The sequence below is a fragment of the Scomber japonicus genome, chromosome 19, assembly GCF_027409825.1.
Source record: "Scomber japonicus isolate fScoJap1 chromosome 19, fScoJap1.pri, whole genome shotgun sequence".
In the NCBI taxonomy this organism is placed as follows: domain Eukaryota; kingdom Metazoa; phylum Chordata; class Actinopteri; order Scombriformes; family Scombridae; genus Scomber; species Scomber japonicus.
In genome coordinates this window covers 24,920,972-24,937,778 of record NC_070596.1, presented here as the reverse complement: position 1 = coordinate 24,937,778, position 16,807 = coordinate 24,920,972, and the positions used below count along the sequence as shown (strand labels likewise).

Sequence of the window (16,807 nt, the reverse complement as noted above, 5' to 3'; positions counted from 1 at the left end):
GTATTAATTTCTTCAATCTGCCAGTTTTAGACATTTAATACTTTATATTCAGTCTGACTTCCCTTCTTGCGGCTGTAAAAGTCAAAGTAAAGGTTTCCAAACAGACGTCAGAGTTTGTGCTGTACGAGGATTGACTTTCATTACGTGCTGGAAAACCAAAGCTAAGCTGGAAGAAATAGTTACAGAGCTCTGTTTCAAACTAAAGCTGTCCAGATTGAATCATATTTTTTTAGATTTATTAAGTATGACTGTCTGTACCAAAATATATCAGTCCATCCAATAGATGCCTTACACTGTGTATACTTAGCAAATAACATCTAGTTGTGGTTTTTGTTCTATTTTTATAGTTGTTATTATATTTAGCTATTGAATAATTATGTATTTAAAGTTAAAAAAGCTCCAACTCAACCAGCTGCAACAGATGTTTATATATTAGTAATAGTAACCTAGTAATACAATATGTTATAACATAACATTGACAAGGGCTATTCTGCTACATGTGGAGTAGACTTTTACTTTTGCTACCTCAATATATTTTGTTGATACTTTCATACTTTTACTTAATCATCCAGATACATTTATGACATACAAATATGGGTTTGAATAATAATTTGTGTATGAAATGTTTTTTAAAAATCAAATAGTTCAATAACCTCAGCTCCCTTTTGCTTATTGACTGCAAAATACACAAATGTACAAATATTGGTTATTTTAAAAGTTTAACAGCTAGACACTGGATGACTTTTAGTGCAGGAATTTTACCTGTTAACTGAGTATTTAATTAAAAGATTGTTGTAATTCAGTACAGGATGCAAATTCCTGTCGGCAGGGTCAGCTGAGGGTAAGATCAGATAAGATGACTTTATTGTCACTGTACTTAAAATACAATGAAATTGATTGTGCCCATCACAGTGGTATTTTGACATACTACTGCATACATATATTCAGCAACAACACACCCAATCAATCACGACCCTTTAAAACCTATACAGCAAAAAAACAAAAAACAAAGGCAGGTAAGTAAAAAATAAAGTGCTGTGAGTCCAAGAGCCTGTGGAATATTGCACTAGTAGTAAATATTACACAGGTATAGGCCTATAATGAACTTCTAAAGTAGTTTAAATGCAGATATTATTATTCACTTGACTCTGCTGCCCCCTGCTGGAAGTTTCTAGCAACCACACTCTGTTGTGACTTGCACGTCTAAAGTTTTGTGAGTCTGAAAACAGATTCAGACTTGCAGGAACTGGTGGTGACTAAGAACATTCATGCTCGCCGAAGCGTTGCAAGTGAATAAAACACAAACAGGTTTTATGCAACGTTCAACCTTGTGCATGCTTTCTTTTTAATATAAATAAACCCTTGTATATTTAATCGAAGTGTAACATTTTCTCTCTCCAACAACTTTCATTCTTGTGCAGCTCCAGCAGGAGTCGGCTTCCCCCCCCCCCCCCCCTATTGTTCCTGATGTTGTTCCCTGCTGCTCCCTCCCCTTTCCCGGCTCCTCCTCTGTCGGGCTTCGCGGTCCATCGAGCGATCTTCCCAAAATATTTTCCATTTCAAGGCTTCCTGGAGTTATTCTATGTGTCGCAGGGGTCGAAAGTAAGAAACAAATGGGGGAGACGTGAGGTGAGAAACAGTAAATGAACTATGGTACTCATGACCGAGCAGGGAGACAGACCTTTGACCCCGTTATCCACACCAGAAGTTTTCAACAAGGACTCCCGAGGGAATCGATCGACGTAAGTCTGGATAAGATGGAGATGAAGGGGCAGGGCGTGCTTTCCAGTTTTAGTCTAGGCCCGATGCATTATATTATTTTATCCTGCTTCTACCACTGTTTGAATTAAAAGGGCTGTGCTGACTTTTTACGCATGAATATGGTGCGTACGTGGCACCAGAGTGGCATCAGATATGGGGTTAAAATGTCTTTGCAGTCATTTCAGATGGCATAACCTGTAATGCATGTTCTAGTTATGAATGATAATTAATGACATGCGGTTTAAAATGTGTCTGCTTTGTGCATTACCTGCAGAGATTTGTGTTTTGTGTGTGTGTGTGTGTTTGTGGGTTTTCTCTGCCAACCGCTCCTTCAAAATGAAAGTGTAATGACTTGTTTTATAGTCATGTTATTCATGTAAATAACAGTGCAGCAGGTTCATCTTGTCTAATGTGTTTTTTCAGATCTGAAGTGGAGAATGGAAGTGAAAGAACACAGAGGAGGCGAGGATTGTCACCTGCAGACCTCCAGCTGTGCCTGGATACAGAGTCAGAGCCCACCGAGAACCGGAAGAAACCGACCGGCCTGAGGTGAAGAAAGTTATGCTGTCCTCTGTGTGACTGCTCATGAAGTAAACCTAATTAAACCACTATAGCTGAAAGGGTTTATTTAAGTAATTGATTGCAAATGAATCACAGTCAAAAATCTAAGAGTCTCAGCTTCTCAATTGGGAGGATTTGTTGCTTTTCTCTGCTTTATACCACTTTACATTGAATATCTTGTGTGTGATGGACATTTTTCACTATTTTCTGACATTTCTAAGACCAACCAATTGATAAGTTAATATAAAATAATCCACAGATTTACCAATAAAGAATATTTTAGTTAGTTGCAACCATAATTACGACAAAATCTAAATATATTGAAGTATTAATGCAGCTGGACTTGCTGCAGATTCCAACTAAAGCTTAAATATCTAGTGTTTGGATTATACTTTAGATTGGTATCAACTGGGTTATCGCTGACAGAGAAAATATGCCGTTTATGGCAACAACAACAAAAAGTGTTGTAGAATCAGATACAGCTTTGTTTTTGGCCAAGTATGTTTATGCACACAAAGAATTTGACTCCCGAGTCCTCGAGGCTCCCAATGTACTCACACGCAACAGTATTCAGGAAGATAAATGTGGTCATACTGTACCAGCCCAAACAAAGGCATCAAAGCTGAGCAAACGTAATTAATCACCGTTGTGTTGTATAAAAGCAAGCAGGAGAACAAATGGATATATACATATAGAAATAACAAATAGACTACAGCAAATAGTGTCTGTATACAGTTTAAAACAGTTTTTATGAATTATAAACAGGATACAAATGTGTATAAGAGTGCATAGAGTGAATGAATAGTATTATGTAATAACTTTATATACATACAGTAGGTAGTTATGCAGAGTATATACAACCAGCTTAAATATATATTTAACAGTAATGGATGATATATACACGTTATTGCACATGTGATGCTTAAGAATAGAATAAGAATATGTTCTTGAAACGTTAGTTATATAATAGTTTAATCTACTTTTCTGAGGTTGTCAGTCGAATGAACGTCAACAGTTTTTCTTCACTCTCCAGCACTCTACTCGCACCTCACTACCGTACACCTGCATGAAGTGCTGTTTACAGGTTCTGCTGTTGCCGTGTAAGCAGACTTTACATAAGCACAGCTGACGTCATGCAGAACCAAATGAAGGACGTTTGCTTTTGTCCACTGGTGGAAGAAATATTCAGATCCTTTACTTAATTAAATGTAACAATTCAGCTGTAAAAAAGTACTCATTTACAACTTAAAGTCCTGCATGTAAAGCCCTTACATAAGTATAAGTACATAAGTATTATTAGCTTGATCTTGCTTAAGTATTACAGCATGTTACTGTTGTAGCTGCTGGAGGTGGAGCTAGTTTACACCACTTTATATATAGTTAGCTTGTTTAGTCCAGTGGTTCCCAACCTAGGGGTGGGGCTCCTCCAAAGGGTCAGCAAATAAATGTGAGGGGTCATGGGAGAGGAAAGAAGAAAAAACCAAGTTCTAGTACACAAATCTGTTTTCAGTTTTTGGACCTTTCTCTAATTTTTGATTGTTGCTGAAATATTGGACCAATTGAACGTTTAGTGTGAGAAGTTTAGAGGGAAAAATCAGTATTTGGTGGAGCTGTTAACAACTCATAGACACCTGAAATGTGAGCTGACTACACACTGCTTTTTGGTTTCATCTTTAACAATGTGTTGTATTTTAAAAGCTTGTTATATTATCCATTGTGTCAAATCTTCATCTTGAAAAGTAACTAAAGCTGTCAGGTAAATGTAGTGGAGTAGAAAGTACAATATTTCCCTCTGAAATGAAGAAAGTAGCATCACATGGAAATACTCTAGGTACTTGTACTAGTAAAGTACAAGTACCTTAAAGTTGTACTTAAAGGACCAATATTTAATATAATAACCCAAAATACAACTATGACATTTTACCAGAGATTAAGTAGTAATGTTAAGTTGAAATACTGGATTCTACTGGACTATAATACTACAGCCAGTATTTTCCCCTTTTGAAATTTCCAGTCCGGTGCAGAATGTCTGTTTTTGTTTTGGTCTGTGTGATTCAGCTGGCTGCCCATTCAACCCGATCGTGGTGCTGGCACGTCATTTTAACACATTACATCCCACCACCACGTAATGCTGTGCTAAGAGGTCGTGGTCATTTCACATATTTCTGTGAGATTGGGTTGACGCCTATTTCAACACCCCGGGTTGCCAGAGATGAAACACTGGCACACAAGCACAGCATGCTGCAGCCATGGAAGCAAGAAAACAAACTGGATGAACTGAGATAGATTCCACCTGACCTGAGAGCCCGCGTGATGTTTGAGTGGGGAGGAGGGGACAGGGGAAAGAAAAGCTCTCCAATATTTTGAGTTTGGAAAGCAGTACCCATTTTAAACCCTTGCTGACAGTGTTACATATTTCTCCTTTAAGTGCAGTACTTAAATAATAAAAAGTTTTTTGTATAGACCCTTTTATACAAGAAATGCAGCTCAAAGTGTTTAACAACAAGAGGAAATACATAGGCCAATGCTTCACATAAAAGGGACATAAATGGAGCAGAGAGCAATGTTAAAAAAGAACAAAAAAGAAAGAGGAAAGATAAAAACAAATGTAATGTAAGATGGAAACTAAAAATAGTAATATTCTTAAAATAGCAGAAATAGTACATAGTAAAAGTAGCTAAAATAGAATAGATGCCATAAATCAAATAAAAATAAAATACAGCATTTTAAAAGAAGTTTGGCAGTGCTTCAGTGTAAAGATGACTAATAGAAAAGTGAGTTAAAAGCAAAAGTGAAGAGATAAGATTTTAGCTTTCTCTTGCTGTAGTTAATTACTTTCCAACCACAGCTTCTGACAGATAATAAATTCTGAGTGGATCAGTAGAAACAAGTTTATGAATCATGTTTGAGTAATATTGCATGTAACACTCTTAACTGTGGCTACTCAACCATGAACGCTGACTTTTCTCTCTTCCAGGCTGAAACCTGTGGAGCAGCTTTCACCCATGCCGAGTCCAAGTGACGGAGAAACAAAGTTTGAAAGGAAGAAATCCCAACACAGTCGGGTAGACACCAAACAAATCTCAACAAGAGTTTTTACACATACTTTTAAAATAAATTCTTATAACTAAATCTACCCTGTTCCTTTCAGTTATCAAAGACAAACGTCCAGTATCATAAGATATTCAAGGAAGTGTGCAAAGACGAAGTACTCAAACAAAGTAAGTTCTCTTTTCAGCTGAAAGTGAGAAAAGAAAAGAAAAAGTTTGACTCTTTACCTGAAAGTGAAACTGTCTGTGTGTGCCGACAGGTTACACTTGTGCCCTGCAGAAAGACATTTTATATCAGGGCAAAATGTTCGTCTCCGATAACTGGATCTGCTTCCACTCCAAAGTCTTTGGCAAAGATACTAAGGTATGATACTGTAACTGTAAGAAAGATATATTTCACTTCCTGTTCATGTTTTACGGCTAATTTCAGTGTTTTAAATGGTCTTTTTTTTAATTTCCAGATTGCAATTCCAGTGATTTCAGTGACATTTATCAAAAAAACTAAAACTGCATTATTAGTGCCAAACGCCCTCGTGATTGAAACGACAAGCGAGCAGGTAAGAAGACTGCAGTGATATTTAACTTTTCCCCTCCATTAGACGTAAACATGAAAGTGACTCTAAAACTCTAAACTGTTTTCCAGCATGTGTTTGTGTCCTTCCTGTCTCGTAACACCACCTACAAACTTCTCAAGTCCATCTGCGTTCATTTGGAGGTAAATAACATTTTTCTATAATACATTTATTCGTCCTAAGGGCCCATTTATGCTCAACGGACGTACGAAAATGTATACGTCCTTTTCAAACGATGTTACCGTCACTGCTCACATACTTCCATGCGTCCTTTACGTTGCCATGGATACACCAATACATCCACCAGGGGGCAGTGCAGAGGCAAACGTTTATAACAACAACAAACTCACAAACAAACATGGCGACTGTGGAGGAGATATTGATAATGTTTCTCTTGCATAAAAGACAAAAACGATATGTTTAAAGTTTCTAACCAACTCGCAAAACCTTTCCTCAAAAAGTTCCGCCATTGTTATTTCTTCTTCGCGTCTCACTAGAGCTACGTGACAGCAACACTGCCCCCACATGGTTTCCGGTGGTACTGCTCCGTTTGGTCCGTATCTGTAAGCTTTATGGAAACATGCGGAAATACGGACGAAATGAACGCAGAGCACGGACAGGCTCCGTCTGTATCCGTATCCGTATTTAACGTTGAGCATAAATGGGCCTTAAATGTTTCTATTTGAATTTTTCATTATTGTGCAGAGTTTATGTCTGTTTATAACCATTTATTACTCAGTGCTTTATGCTATTTGACACTTGATTAACTCTTCATTTCTTTAGTAATGTAATCAAGTTTGAAGTATAAAATTAAAGTATGAAGTCACATTTAGATTTGAAAACTGATTGTTTTGACTGATACCGTTTTTAAACACACTTGTATAAAACCAAAGCTGCACTAATTCATCTTTTATTAATGTCAAATGACACAATGATCACCCAGCTCTGCAGTTCCTCTCAGCATTATGGATCTTTTTTTAGGCTTTTTTTTTTTTTAGGAAAACAGATCAAAGTCCCACACACGGTTTATCATTATGTTCTCTTACATGAGCATTTTAGAAATTCACATGTAAAATAATGAGATAACACTCAATTACAAATGTCAAATTAAAGAAAGAAACAAAAATGAAGTGTCTTGGTATGAAACGAGGCCACCACGAGTCTTCAGAACAGCTTCAGTGCTCTTTGCCAAGTCTCTATTGAAAGAGAGGAACACCATTCCTTCTTTTATATATAAAAAACCCTTTATTTAATCAGGTCATCCAGATTATGTAAGAGAGACCTGAGGACAGCAAATATAGAAAGAAAGACAAATATAGTCAGACATAACAGAACGTCATATCGCATTACTAAATAAATAAAGGTGAATGTTCATATTTTGTCATTTGGTGTGACGGAGAGTGTTAGTGTTGATCTGGTTTGAGAACTGGTGATGTGCATTTTATCCACATCATTTTCATATTCACCCAACCTGTCAGTGAACCCTGGTGCACAGGAGCATTTGCATTTGTTTTCCCCCTCTTTAATTCAGGTTGTTCCTTTAAATGTTTTCCCCTGTCTGTATTTGAACAAAGATACACAGAAAGTACGGAAAGTAAGACAATTAAATAAATACTACTGTCATTTCTAGACTTAAATATGCAGTATATACTTTCGGATTTTGTCTAGATTTATAATACTTATTTATTTATATAATTACTACAAAGGTCCCTTTATATAAGTATCCATTTCAGGTTACACGCTATCTATAATATTTTCTATCCAGTTTTCCTCTTTAAACCTTTGCTTCTGTTGCTCCAGAGTTGGTTGCAGTTGGTTATGCTTCAGCCAATTAAATGACACCTGATCTCTGAGCATGCAAATTTTATTTTTTTCCCACACAGTCGGTACAAAATTTCCATAACATTGAGTTACACAACTTAAAAGTACAGGAGCAGTCTACAATCACTTTATAGTTTTGCTTTGTAGTTTTGGCCCCATAATAATGAGCAAAATTACCTGTTTGATGCTTTCCGAGACCTTTATCATAAGTTGAGATAACTCATGTAGTTTTATAAGATCTCAACCTTATCTGGCATCAGCTCTACAGATCTTTCAGCTCATTGTTTTGGTTTTACAGCACAAACTTAACACTGTAGTTTTCACCTCAAAAAAACTCTGATGAACTCACTTTCCACCTCCTGCCTGGCTCCAAACAGCACACAGGCAAAGTTAGTGACTAGCCGGTGAACACAATGGAGCATTTAGCAGCCAGATATTTCCCTCAGGAGGTGGCAGAGAGCAAAAACAGAGCTAAAAGGAGAGTTAATATTAGATTAGACAGATCGAGAGCAGCTCTGCCAACACTTATTAGAGACTGTGACACACATCGTTTATTTAAAATTAATCTAAAATCATAAAATGAGTAACTATGTCATATGATCAGGTGTATGTGTCATAATCTGCTGATTGAGTGAACGTCATGTATGTTATAATCTACTGACTAACCATTGTCCTGATTGTACACACATTATGACGTGACTATTGTGCTTATATTGTTCTGATGGTAGAACAAGGTCATCCTTTTCACAAGATAATGTATTGTATATAATCTGACTATTTCCTCTGCTCTGGGCTCATTCATGCCGTCTCGCACTTGAGACAGCAAAGAGTCCGTCAGCAGGCGACCGAATAAACTCTCAGAAGGACACTGAACAAACGACTTTGTGCTTCTTAATACAAAATTGCCAGAACACATGTTTAAAAGACAATCAATTGTGTGGCCATACTCTGTAACTTATTTAAAGAACCTGAAACATACTTTGTTTTATGTTTTATAATCATTTATTATCCTTTTTTCAATGTATTCATGTGTTCTTATGAATTGTGCTCTTCTATGGATAGTATTCCCATTAAATGTCACTACACCTGCACTGGTACTGCAGTTGAAAATGAGCCAAGATGGATAAACTGGTCTATTAATGTGCCTCTGTGTCCCTGTAAGGCAAGGCAAGGCAGTTTTATTTATATAGCACATTTCATACACAATGGCAACTCAATGTGCTTTACATAAAACACAAAAACATGTAATTTGAGAAACATTAAAACATACAATTAACCCCCCTCCCACCCCACACACACACACACACACACACACTAATAATAAAAACAAATTACAGAAAAATAGAAAGAGGGAAATAAAATGTTAGAATAGAGCATTAAATATAAGATTAGCTTTAAAATCATTAAAAGTACATAGAGTGCAAATGAAAGATTAAAATGTAAAGTGCTTTAAAAGAGCTCAATCATAAGCACACTGTCACTTTAAACTCTATAAATAAATAACATTTGCATTCATCACATGACTGGAAACTTAACTCCAGATGTTTGTCTGTATCTGACTGATGAGTAAACAGGAAACTGTTCTCTAACACGTTTGCCATAACAACTTTTTTATGTTTGTAATAAGTCAGTGTTGTGTTTACAGCTTGCTCTGCAGCACTGAACTGGTCTGAAAATATATATAGAACTATAACTTCTGCTTTAAAACGACAGCAAATCAATTTTATTCTATTGTGTGTACACTTTGATTCCAGTTGGATAAGACGTGCAGCAGCCCCATTCCTTCCTCCTGTGAAAACAGCTTCAGAGTGACCTGCCCGTCGTCACTTCCTCTGGTCAGTCAGGGGTCCGTCCGTCCACTTCATGGGATGTTATTACACAGGATGAATTGAATGGATGCACAAGGAGATTCTTTTTGTTTAAATACTGTATTTTCCATTGTTATGAGAGATTTATAGAAATGCCTTGTTCTCATGTTATACAATACTCACTCTGTGTGTGGTTTCCTTTGTGTATTTTCCTGTGTGTGTGTGTGTGTGTGTGTGCGCTGCAGGACTTTTCTGGAGACTTCTCTGACCTCCAAGGGGTGGTGCAGCAGAGACGGCAGGAGATGATGGAAAGCAGCAGCTCCGGCTCTCAAACTCCAGATTATGAGAAAATGCCTGGTGTGTGCTCCGTCTTCATCCTATGATAAAGAGCTTTACTCTTCGCAAAGCTACAATATACTTATACTTATCTACTGTACACATTTTGTAGAGGTTTATTTGACTCTAAATGTGCTTGGGGTGTCAGATGCCACTGTGGTTCTTAGTTTCGGTCTTAAGTTTGCAGATAGCTGGAGTGAAACCAAGTGAAATTTGAAACTCTGAAGCTTTGCTTTTTGTCATCACAAAGACTGGTGGCATGAAAACAAAGTGACGTCCCGACTGAATATCCTAATGAATAATGAATGTAACTTTATGCGTACACACTCCAGCTTGTTCTTTATGTCAGCTTTTTTTTTAAACCATCTTGAAAGCTAACACAGCACACACCTTGATCTTGATCTGGAAGGATGTTTTTTTGATTCTATTAATATTTACTCAGACTCACAGGCAGCAGGGAGTCACAAGCTCTTTCTCTCTCTCTCTCTCTCTCTCTCTCTCTCTCTCTCTCTCTCTCTCTCTCTCTCTCTCTCTCTCTTTCTCTCTCTCTCTCTCTCTCTCTCTCTTTCTCTCTCTCTCTCTCTCTCTCTCTCTCTTTCTCTCTCTGTCTCTCTCTCTGTCTCTCTCTCTCTCTCTCTCTCTCTCTCTCTCTCTCTCTCTCTCTCTGTCTCTCTCTCTCTCTCTCTCCTCTCCCTCTCTCTCTCTCTCTCTGTTTGTTTAAGCAGACTTCGCCGGCCTCCCGGACACATTTCTAAGTGCAGTGAAGAGTGGAGAGGTTTCGGTCCATGCAGACATTCACCTCCAGACTCCCAGCCCAAAACATGGAGCTGCACTTAAGAACGGTAGCTTGATGTTAGATCTCTCTGAGTACAGAGACGCTTTGTTAATTATTGTGTAGTCTTGGGGTTTTGAGTTTCCCAGACAAGAGTCGGTGTCAGTGGAGGTATAAATCATGGATAATCTTGCATATTCTCTCTCCAATGGTGCATAACCACATACAGTATAAAGACACAACCTTTCATTTTAACACTTTGGTTTTTGTAAGGATTAAACAAATCAGACAGAGAGTTTACATTAGTGGGCTTTAAATGTGATAATAGCTGGATTTTGTCATGTTTTTACAGATATGAGAGTGGTATAAATGTTCTCATTTAAGTGTTTTTCCCAAAATGTTGGAGCCTATTTATTTATAACTTTATAACATATATAACTACTACTACTAATAATAATAATAATAATAATAATAATAATCATAATAATAATAATTATTATATCTTTATAATACAGAAGGAAGGAAGGAAGAGAGGGAAGAAAGAAGGAAGGAAGGAAAGGTGGAAGGAAGGGAGGAAAAAAGGAAGGAAGGAAGGGAGGAAAGAAAGAAAGAAGGAAGGAAGGCAGGAAGGAAGGAAAGGTGGAAAGAAGGGAAAAAAGGAAGTAAAGAAGGAAAGGTGGAAGGAAGGAAGTGAGGAAAGAAGTATGGAAGGAGGATGGAGCAAAGAAAGAGGGAAGGAGGGGAAGAACCAAGGAAAAATTAAAGAAAGAGGGAAGAAGGAAGGAAGGAAGGAACAGTTAAAAGAGATGAGGTCAATTTGACCACGGAGGACGACAGGAGGGTTAAAAAAAAAAGGAAAAGAGAAATGAATGTAATATAAGATGCAAAATAAAGATAGTCATTATCGGAAAATAGTAAAAATAGCACAAATTAACAGTAGCTAAAACATAGAATAAATTGAATATATAAAATTAAATTCAGTGTGAAGATGATATTAAAAGGCTAAAATAGGGAGATAATCTATTTTTTCTTTTAAAAATAGATTAAAAAATAGGAGAATTAAAGGTGATACTAATACTGATACTAATAATACAGTGCTAATTTCATCTAATTCATTGTTAAAATTTGTATTTGTAGGGTCACCCAAGCCAGCCCGAGGAGTCACGCTCAAGGACAAACCCTCGCAGCCCGTGTCGTTAAACGTCATCCTCCTCATCTACTTGTTTCTGTGAGTAAGCTTTCATTAGCTTTCATTAGGTGGAACATGAGACACCAGAGCTCTTTGACAGGACAATCATTACTAAGGCTTCTCTGACATGTTCATTTCCATCATTAAGGTGTGTTAGCACAACGGAAACTGATGAGAGTCATTGTTCTGTCTTGTCTCGTGTCGGGATTTGAACGCTCATCACTCGTCACTTTGTGTGTCTTTGACAGAGTTAGTGTTCTTGTCTTGTCCTCCTGTTACATGGCTTTCAAGATTGTGGCTCTTGAGCATCGTTTGAACTCGTTGGTGTCCATGGGGGAAAACGTTCGGAATGAGTAAGAGACAGATCCACTTACTTACTGAGGGAATTTAAAGGATAATTACTGTTTTTTACAACATGGACCTTATTTCTAGCATAAAATACGATCATTTACTCACCCAGACAACTTTGGTGTTATTTGGAGTCGTTCGGATGAAATTAGCTCCAGTGGAGCGCCGCGTATATCCGTATAATGCGAGCACACGGGGCACCGAAGCGCAGCCTCTATATAACGCATTATCTGCCACGACAGATGTGCTATTCACCTCCGAGCCCGTGGTGGCATGTGAGGCCAGGAGATACACGTCTGGATGTGTCAATAAACGTCTGTATCACAACACTGGAGGATTTCCGCTCAATGATAAACCGGGCTGTGGTAGAGACGTTCGGAAATGACATCATCCTGATCAGAGGTCAGTAGGTCGACCTACAGACCCCGGATGTTGATAACATGCCACCACGGGCTCAGAGGGGAATAGCACTAACGTATCATAACTAAATATTGGTGAAATGAACTAGTTTGGTAGCAGATAATGTGTTATATAGAGGCTGAGCTTCGGTGCCCCGTGTACTCGCATTGTAAGGATAAACGCGGTGCTCCAATGGAGCTAATTTCGTCCGAATGACTCCAAATGACACCAAAGTTGTCTGGGTGAGTAAATGATCGTATTTTATGCTAGAAATAAGGTCCAGGTTGTAAAAAACAGTAATTATCCTTTAAATGTTAAGTGCTTTTGTGCAAGAATTATTACAGGATATGGATTGTAATTTTTATTATAGTCAAAAAATCTCAAGTGCAAAAGTCAAACCAAAGCCTTATAAATATCTTATTATATTATTCTGAGCCTCTGTGATCGCTGTTATTAGACTTTGGAGCCATTTCTAAACAAACTAAGGTCAACTTTCATGGTGAAGGAACATGTCGCCCACTGCAGCAGTTTGGCTCATTAACATGTTTTTTTTATAGATTTTAGACAACAATGGACGTCTGAAGCCTAGAGGAATAACATGTATCAGACTTTGGATACACACACACACACACACACACACACACACACACACACACACACACACACACACACACACACACACACACACACACACACACACACACACACACTTGTCAGTAGATCAATTCATTGTTGGTTTGGCTCTGCACATGAGATTCATTTACAATAAAAAAAAACACATGTAGAAAATCACCTTCCATATCCTTTAAGGCTGTTTTTTTTGTCCCATTTATCAAAGAGTGAACATTTCTCCTGCATGTGTTTCCAAATTCACTCATAAATGTTGCAGTATTGCTTTGCATAGTTTGATTTGTTCAAACTCGAACCTCGTTGCAGAAATGCTGTGAGCCACAGGTCTCAGGATGAAGTGAATGCTGAGATTTATGGAGAACTGTCTACCAACCTGTTCAAGCTCGAAAAGGTTCGTCCACTTTTTATCATCACTGACATATATCAAACACAGCAAATCAGTAGACGCAAGATTAATCAGTAACTATTTTGTTAATTGTTTAAAAAGTGTTGATTTAGGCAAAAATGGCAAACACTCTGAATACCATTGGATGCAGGACTGCTGGTATACCAATATTAGGGAGTAAAACAATTCCACTATTGATATATGAATCAATAATCTCATATATACACAGAATATATACATAAACACACATTTTCATATTGTTATCAAACACTTGTGTAATAGAGGCCATGATATTTTTTACAGCTTAACAATAAACTTTATTGTATAAAATGACACCAGTGCACTGAAACAGTAAACTTCACTAGAAAGTTTATTAAATATGATTATTCATCAATTTAAAAACAGAACAAAAAACATATGTACATATATTAAACTTGAATTAAGGAAAAGGATCAAATATACATAAAAAAATATCAGCACATATCCGACCATATATACACCAATACTGATATCAGCTGATGATATTGGCTAATAAAAGCGATTTATCCATCAGGCTCTAATTTTAAGATGGTTCTGGGAACTTTTAATGGACATTTTTCCTGACAGTGTTTAAACCAAACTATTAGAAAACAGTCATTAGATTAATCAATAATGAAAATAATAGTTAGTTGCAGGCCTACACTTGTTCAGTAGACTGTCCGCTGTCTACTGAACATCAGTGTGTTGAATATCAGATTAGAGTCAGCAGATGTTCAGCTTAGCTTTGCATGAAGATGGTTAACAGTTAGTAACTCTTAGCCTGACTCTGTCCAAAGATAATAAAAGGTAATGACCTCTAAAGCTCATTTAATATGCATAAAAAATCCAGGAATTTATTGCATGTGGGTAAGAAATAGTCCAGCATATATAACCACAACTTCCTGTTATTACACTTCAGTTTTTATGTCAGTATGAATGAAACAAACAAGATATAACATGTTTATTAATGAGCTTTAAAGATGTTGCTAGGAGATTTTTTGAGCTTTGGAGACTGCCATGCTGCAGTTCACTAAATATTTTTTTCCTAGGATGGTGAAGTCATGCCTTACTCTGCCACTCATTGGCTAGTACTGGGTTCATTCTCAATAATAAAGTGAACTCATGCATGTAACTATTCTTTTCTAAAATAAGTCCTCCCAGTTATGTAACATTAGTGAAGGTAGTTAATAGTTAATATGGTCTCATGGTGCATGTTTCCAGATGTCCTACTTTCTTCTTTTCTTTTTTTTTTCTGCCTTCCTAGATTCAAAGAAACCTCCGGAAGCTACTTGAAGAGACTTAAAAAGAAGACTGTTGTCTGTTTGTCTGTCTGGACAGAAGCTTTACTTTTATTAGAAATGCTGTTTGATCACTTGCAGAGCGGCAGTGATCCCATTTGGTAAAAGATGTGTTGCCAAAATGTAGAAAATCTTTCTTAAAATTGTGTGAACTTTAGATGAAATTGTGCAATAATAGCTTCTTTTTTTTCCTCCCTTTATTTTCTCTCCACTCAGGACTATTTTATCACTCTTTTGAAAGAAAATGTTGTGCTGGAAGGTTGAAAAAGTAGTGTGCCAGACTTAGTGTTACTAAAGTGATCTTTTTTAAAGCATAGATGTAGTATTTATCTAAGAACACTATTTTGCATTTGACAGTAGTGCGATTTTTTTTTGTTTTTGTTTATTAGTTTTTTTTATCAGGTCCAAAGGTCCTCTTGCAATGTTTTCCAAATATTTCAGAAAAGGTCAACGTGTGCTGTTCATGTGTTTTTGTGTTAAGAGTGAAACTGACAGTAAATAATATTTATGTCATGTATATAAAAACACTCGGCTAGCGATGTTTCTATGCTGTTAGGGTGTAAATGAGAAGTGGTTGCTTAGTGATAATATGTTGAAATCAAAAAGAGTTAAATTGGTATTTTTTATTGTAAATGTGGACTTGTTACTAAAAAGCTTTAACATAATTTATTAAAGGTCAAATCTGTAATTTTTCTAACCATATCAAGTTTATTAGCGTGTTTTATCTAATCATAACTTTAAATTTGTTACCATAAAACATTTCCACTGAGACTTTGCTGTTGAGTTCTTGTGTTTTAAATGAACGGTCAATACTTTCAGGATCAATAGACGGTTTGGAGCTTTTCAACTATGGTGGTTTTGTGACCCTTTTGTTTACATTCAGTGTAGATCACAGACTGTGCCTTTAAATATTGTTTGTACAGCAGCCCTGAAATAAATGGCTCTAATACATTGTCTGTTGGTTCATCGCTTTGGTCCAAACTGAAATATCTCATCAACAAGTTTATACTGTTGGACACTAGCTAGCGTTGGATTCAGAAGTAACAGTTAACCCTCCTGTTGTCCTCGAGTCAAGGAAGGGAGGATGGAAGGGAGGAAGAAGGAAGGAAAGGAAGAAGAAGGAAGGGAGAAGGGAAGGAGGGAGAAAGGAAAAGAGGAAGGGTTAGGAGGGAGGAAGGAAGGCAGGAAAGAAAAGACGTTAGGGGCAAGGGAAGAAAGAGAGAAGGATGAAGGAAGGGAGGAAAGAGGGAAGGAAGGCAGGAAAGAAAGGACGGAAGGACGGAGGGAGAAAGGAAAAGAGGAAGGGTTAGGAGGGAGGAAGGAAGGCAGCGAAGAAAAGAAGGGAGGAAGCTAGGGGGAAGCAAAGAAAGAGAAGGGTGGAAGGAAACGAGGGAAGGAAGGGGGGAAAGAGGGAGGGGGGTAGGGGGAAGGAAAGAAAGAAGGGTGAAGGGAGGAAGGACAGATGGAAGGAAGGAAGGGAGGAAAGAAGGAACAGTTAAAACAGACGGGGTCAATTTGACCCGGGAGGACGACACAAAGGTTAAATGCATTTCTCTGTTTCATGTGGTATCTTCAGGCTAATGGCAGAAAACTACAAATACATCTTATAAAACTTTTTCTTCATTGTCTCTGATTAAGTATAACCTTCCATCAACACAGATTTTTTTAAAAACTTGTCTCTTAGTATAAAAAGGAGACACATGGTATTATAATATTAATCTGCAAACCAAATAAAAAGTTGCTGACACAATGTTATCAGATGAAACACAACGGCAGACAGAACAGTTAGACCGTACGCTGCCGTCAGATAAGACACGGCTGTGCTGAATAACATGATTACGTAATGATCACAGAGGACA

General features: G+C 37.3%; 1 protein-coding gene across 2 annotated transcripts; it reads left to right on the top strand.

The window, feature by feature from the left end:
- Positions 1 to 1,523: 1,523 nt before the first annotated feature.
- On the top strand, positions 1,524 to 15,918 carry LOC128380739 (GRAM domain-containing protein 2B-like). 2 transcript variants are annotated; one of them, XM_053340622.1, is made up of 14 exons: positions 1,524 to 1,742; positions 2,185 to 2,310; positions 5,300 to 5,387; positions 5,474 to 5,543; positions 5,633 to 5,736; positions 5,834 to 5,929; positions 6,016 to 6,087; positions 9,520 to 9,600; positions 9,819 to 9,930; positions 10,635 to 10,751; positions 11,819 to 11,909; positions 12,119 to 12,223; positions 13,554 to 13,638; positions 14,915 to 15,918. In XM_053340622.1, the coding sequence occupies exons 1-14, from the start codon at positions 1,651 to 1,653 to the stop codon at positions 14,951 to 14,953; spliced, it is 1,278 nt and encodes a 425-aa protein (XP_053196597.1). In that variant the 5' UTR covers positions 1,524 to 1,650; the 3' UTR covers positions 14,954 to 15,918. The 2 variants fall into 2 exon arrangements, with proteins under 2 accessions (XP_053196597.1, XP_053196598.1); XM_053340623.1 differs by lacking the exon at positions 12,119 to 12,223.
- Positions 15,919 to 16,807: the final 889 nt, after the last annotated feature.

Coding starts and splice junctions, on each gene's coding strand:
- LOC128380739 (XM_053340622.1), top strand. CDS start 1,651: ATGGTACTCATGACCGAGCAGGGAGACAGACCTTTGACCCCGTTATCC. Junction 1,743..2,184: donor TCCCGAGGGAATCGATCGAC/GTAAGTCTGGAT, acceptor GTGTTTTTTCAG/ATCTGAAGTGGAGAATGGAA. Junction 10,752..11,818: donor TGGAGCTGCACTTAAGAACG/GTAGCTTGATGT, acceptor TTGTATTTGTAG/GGTCACCCAAGCCAGCCCGA.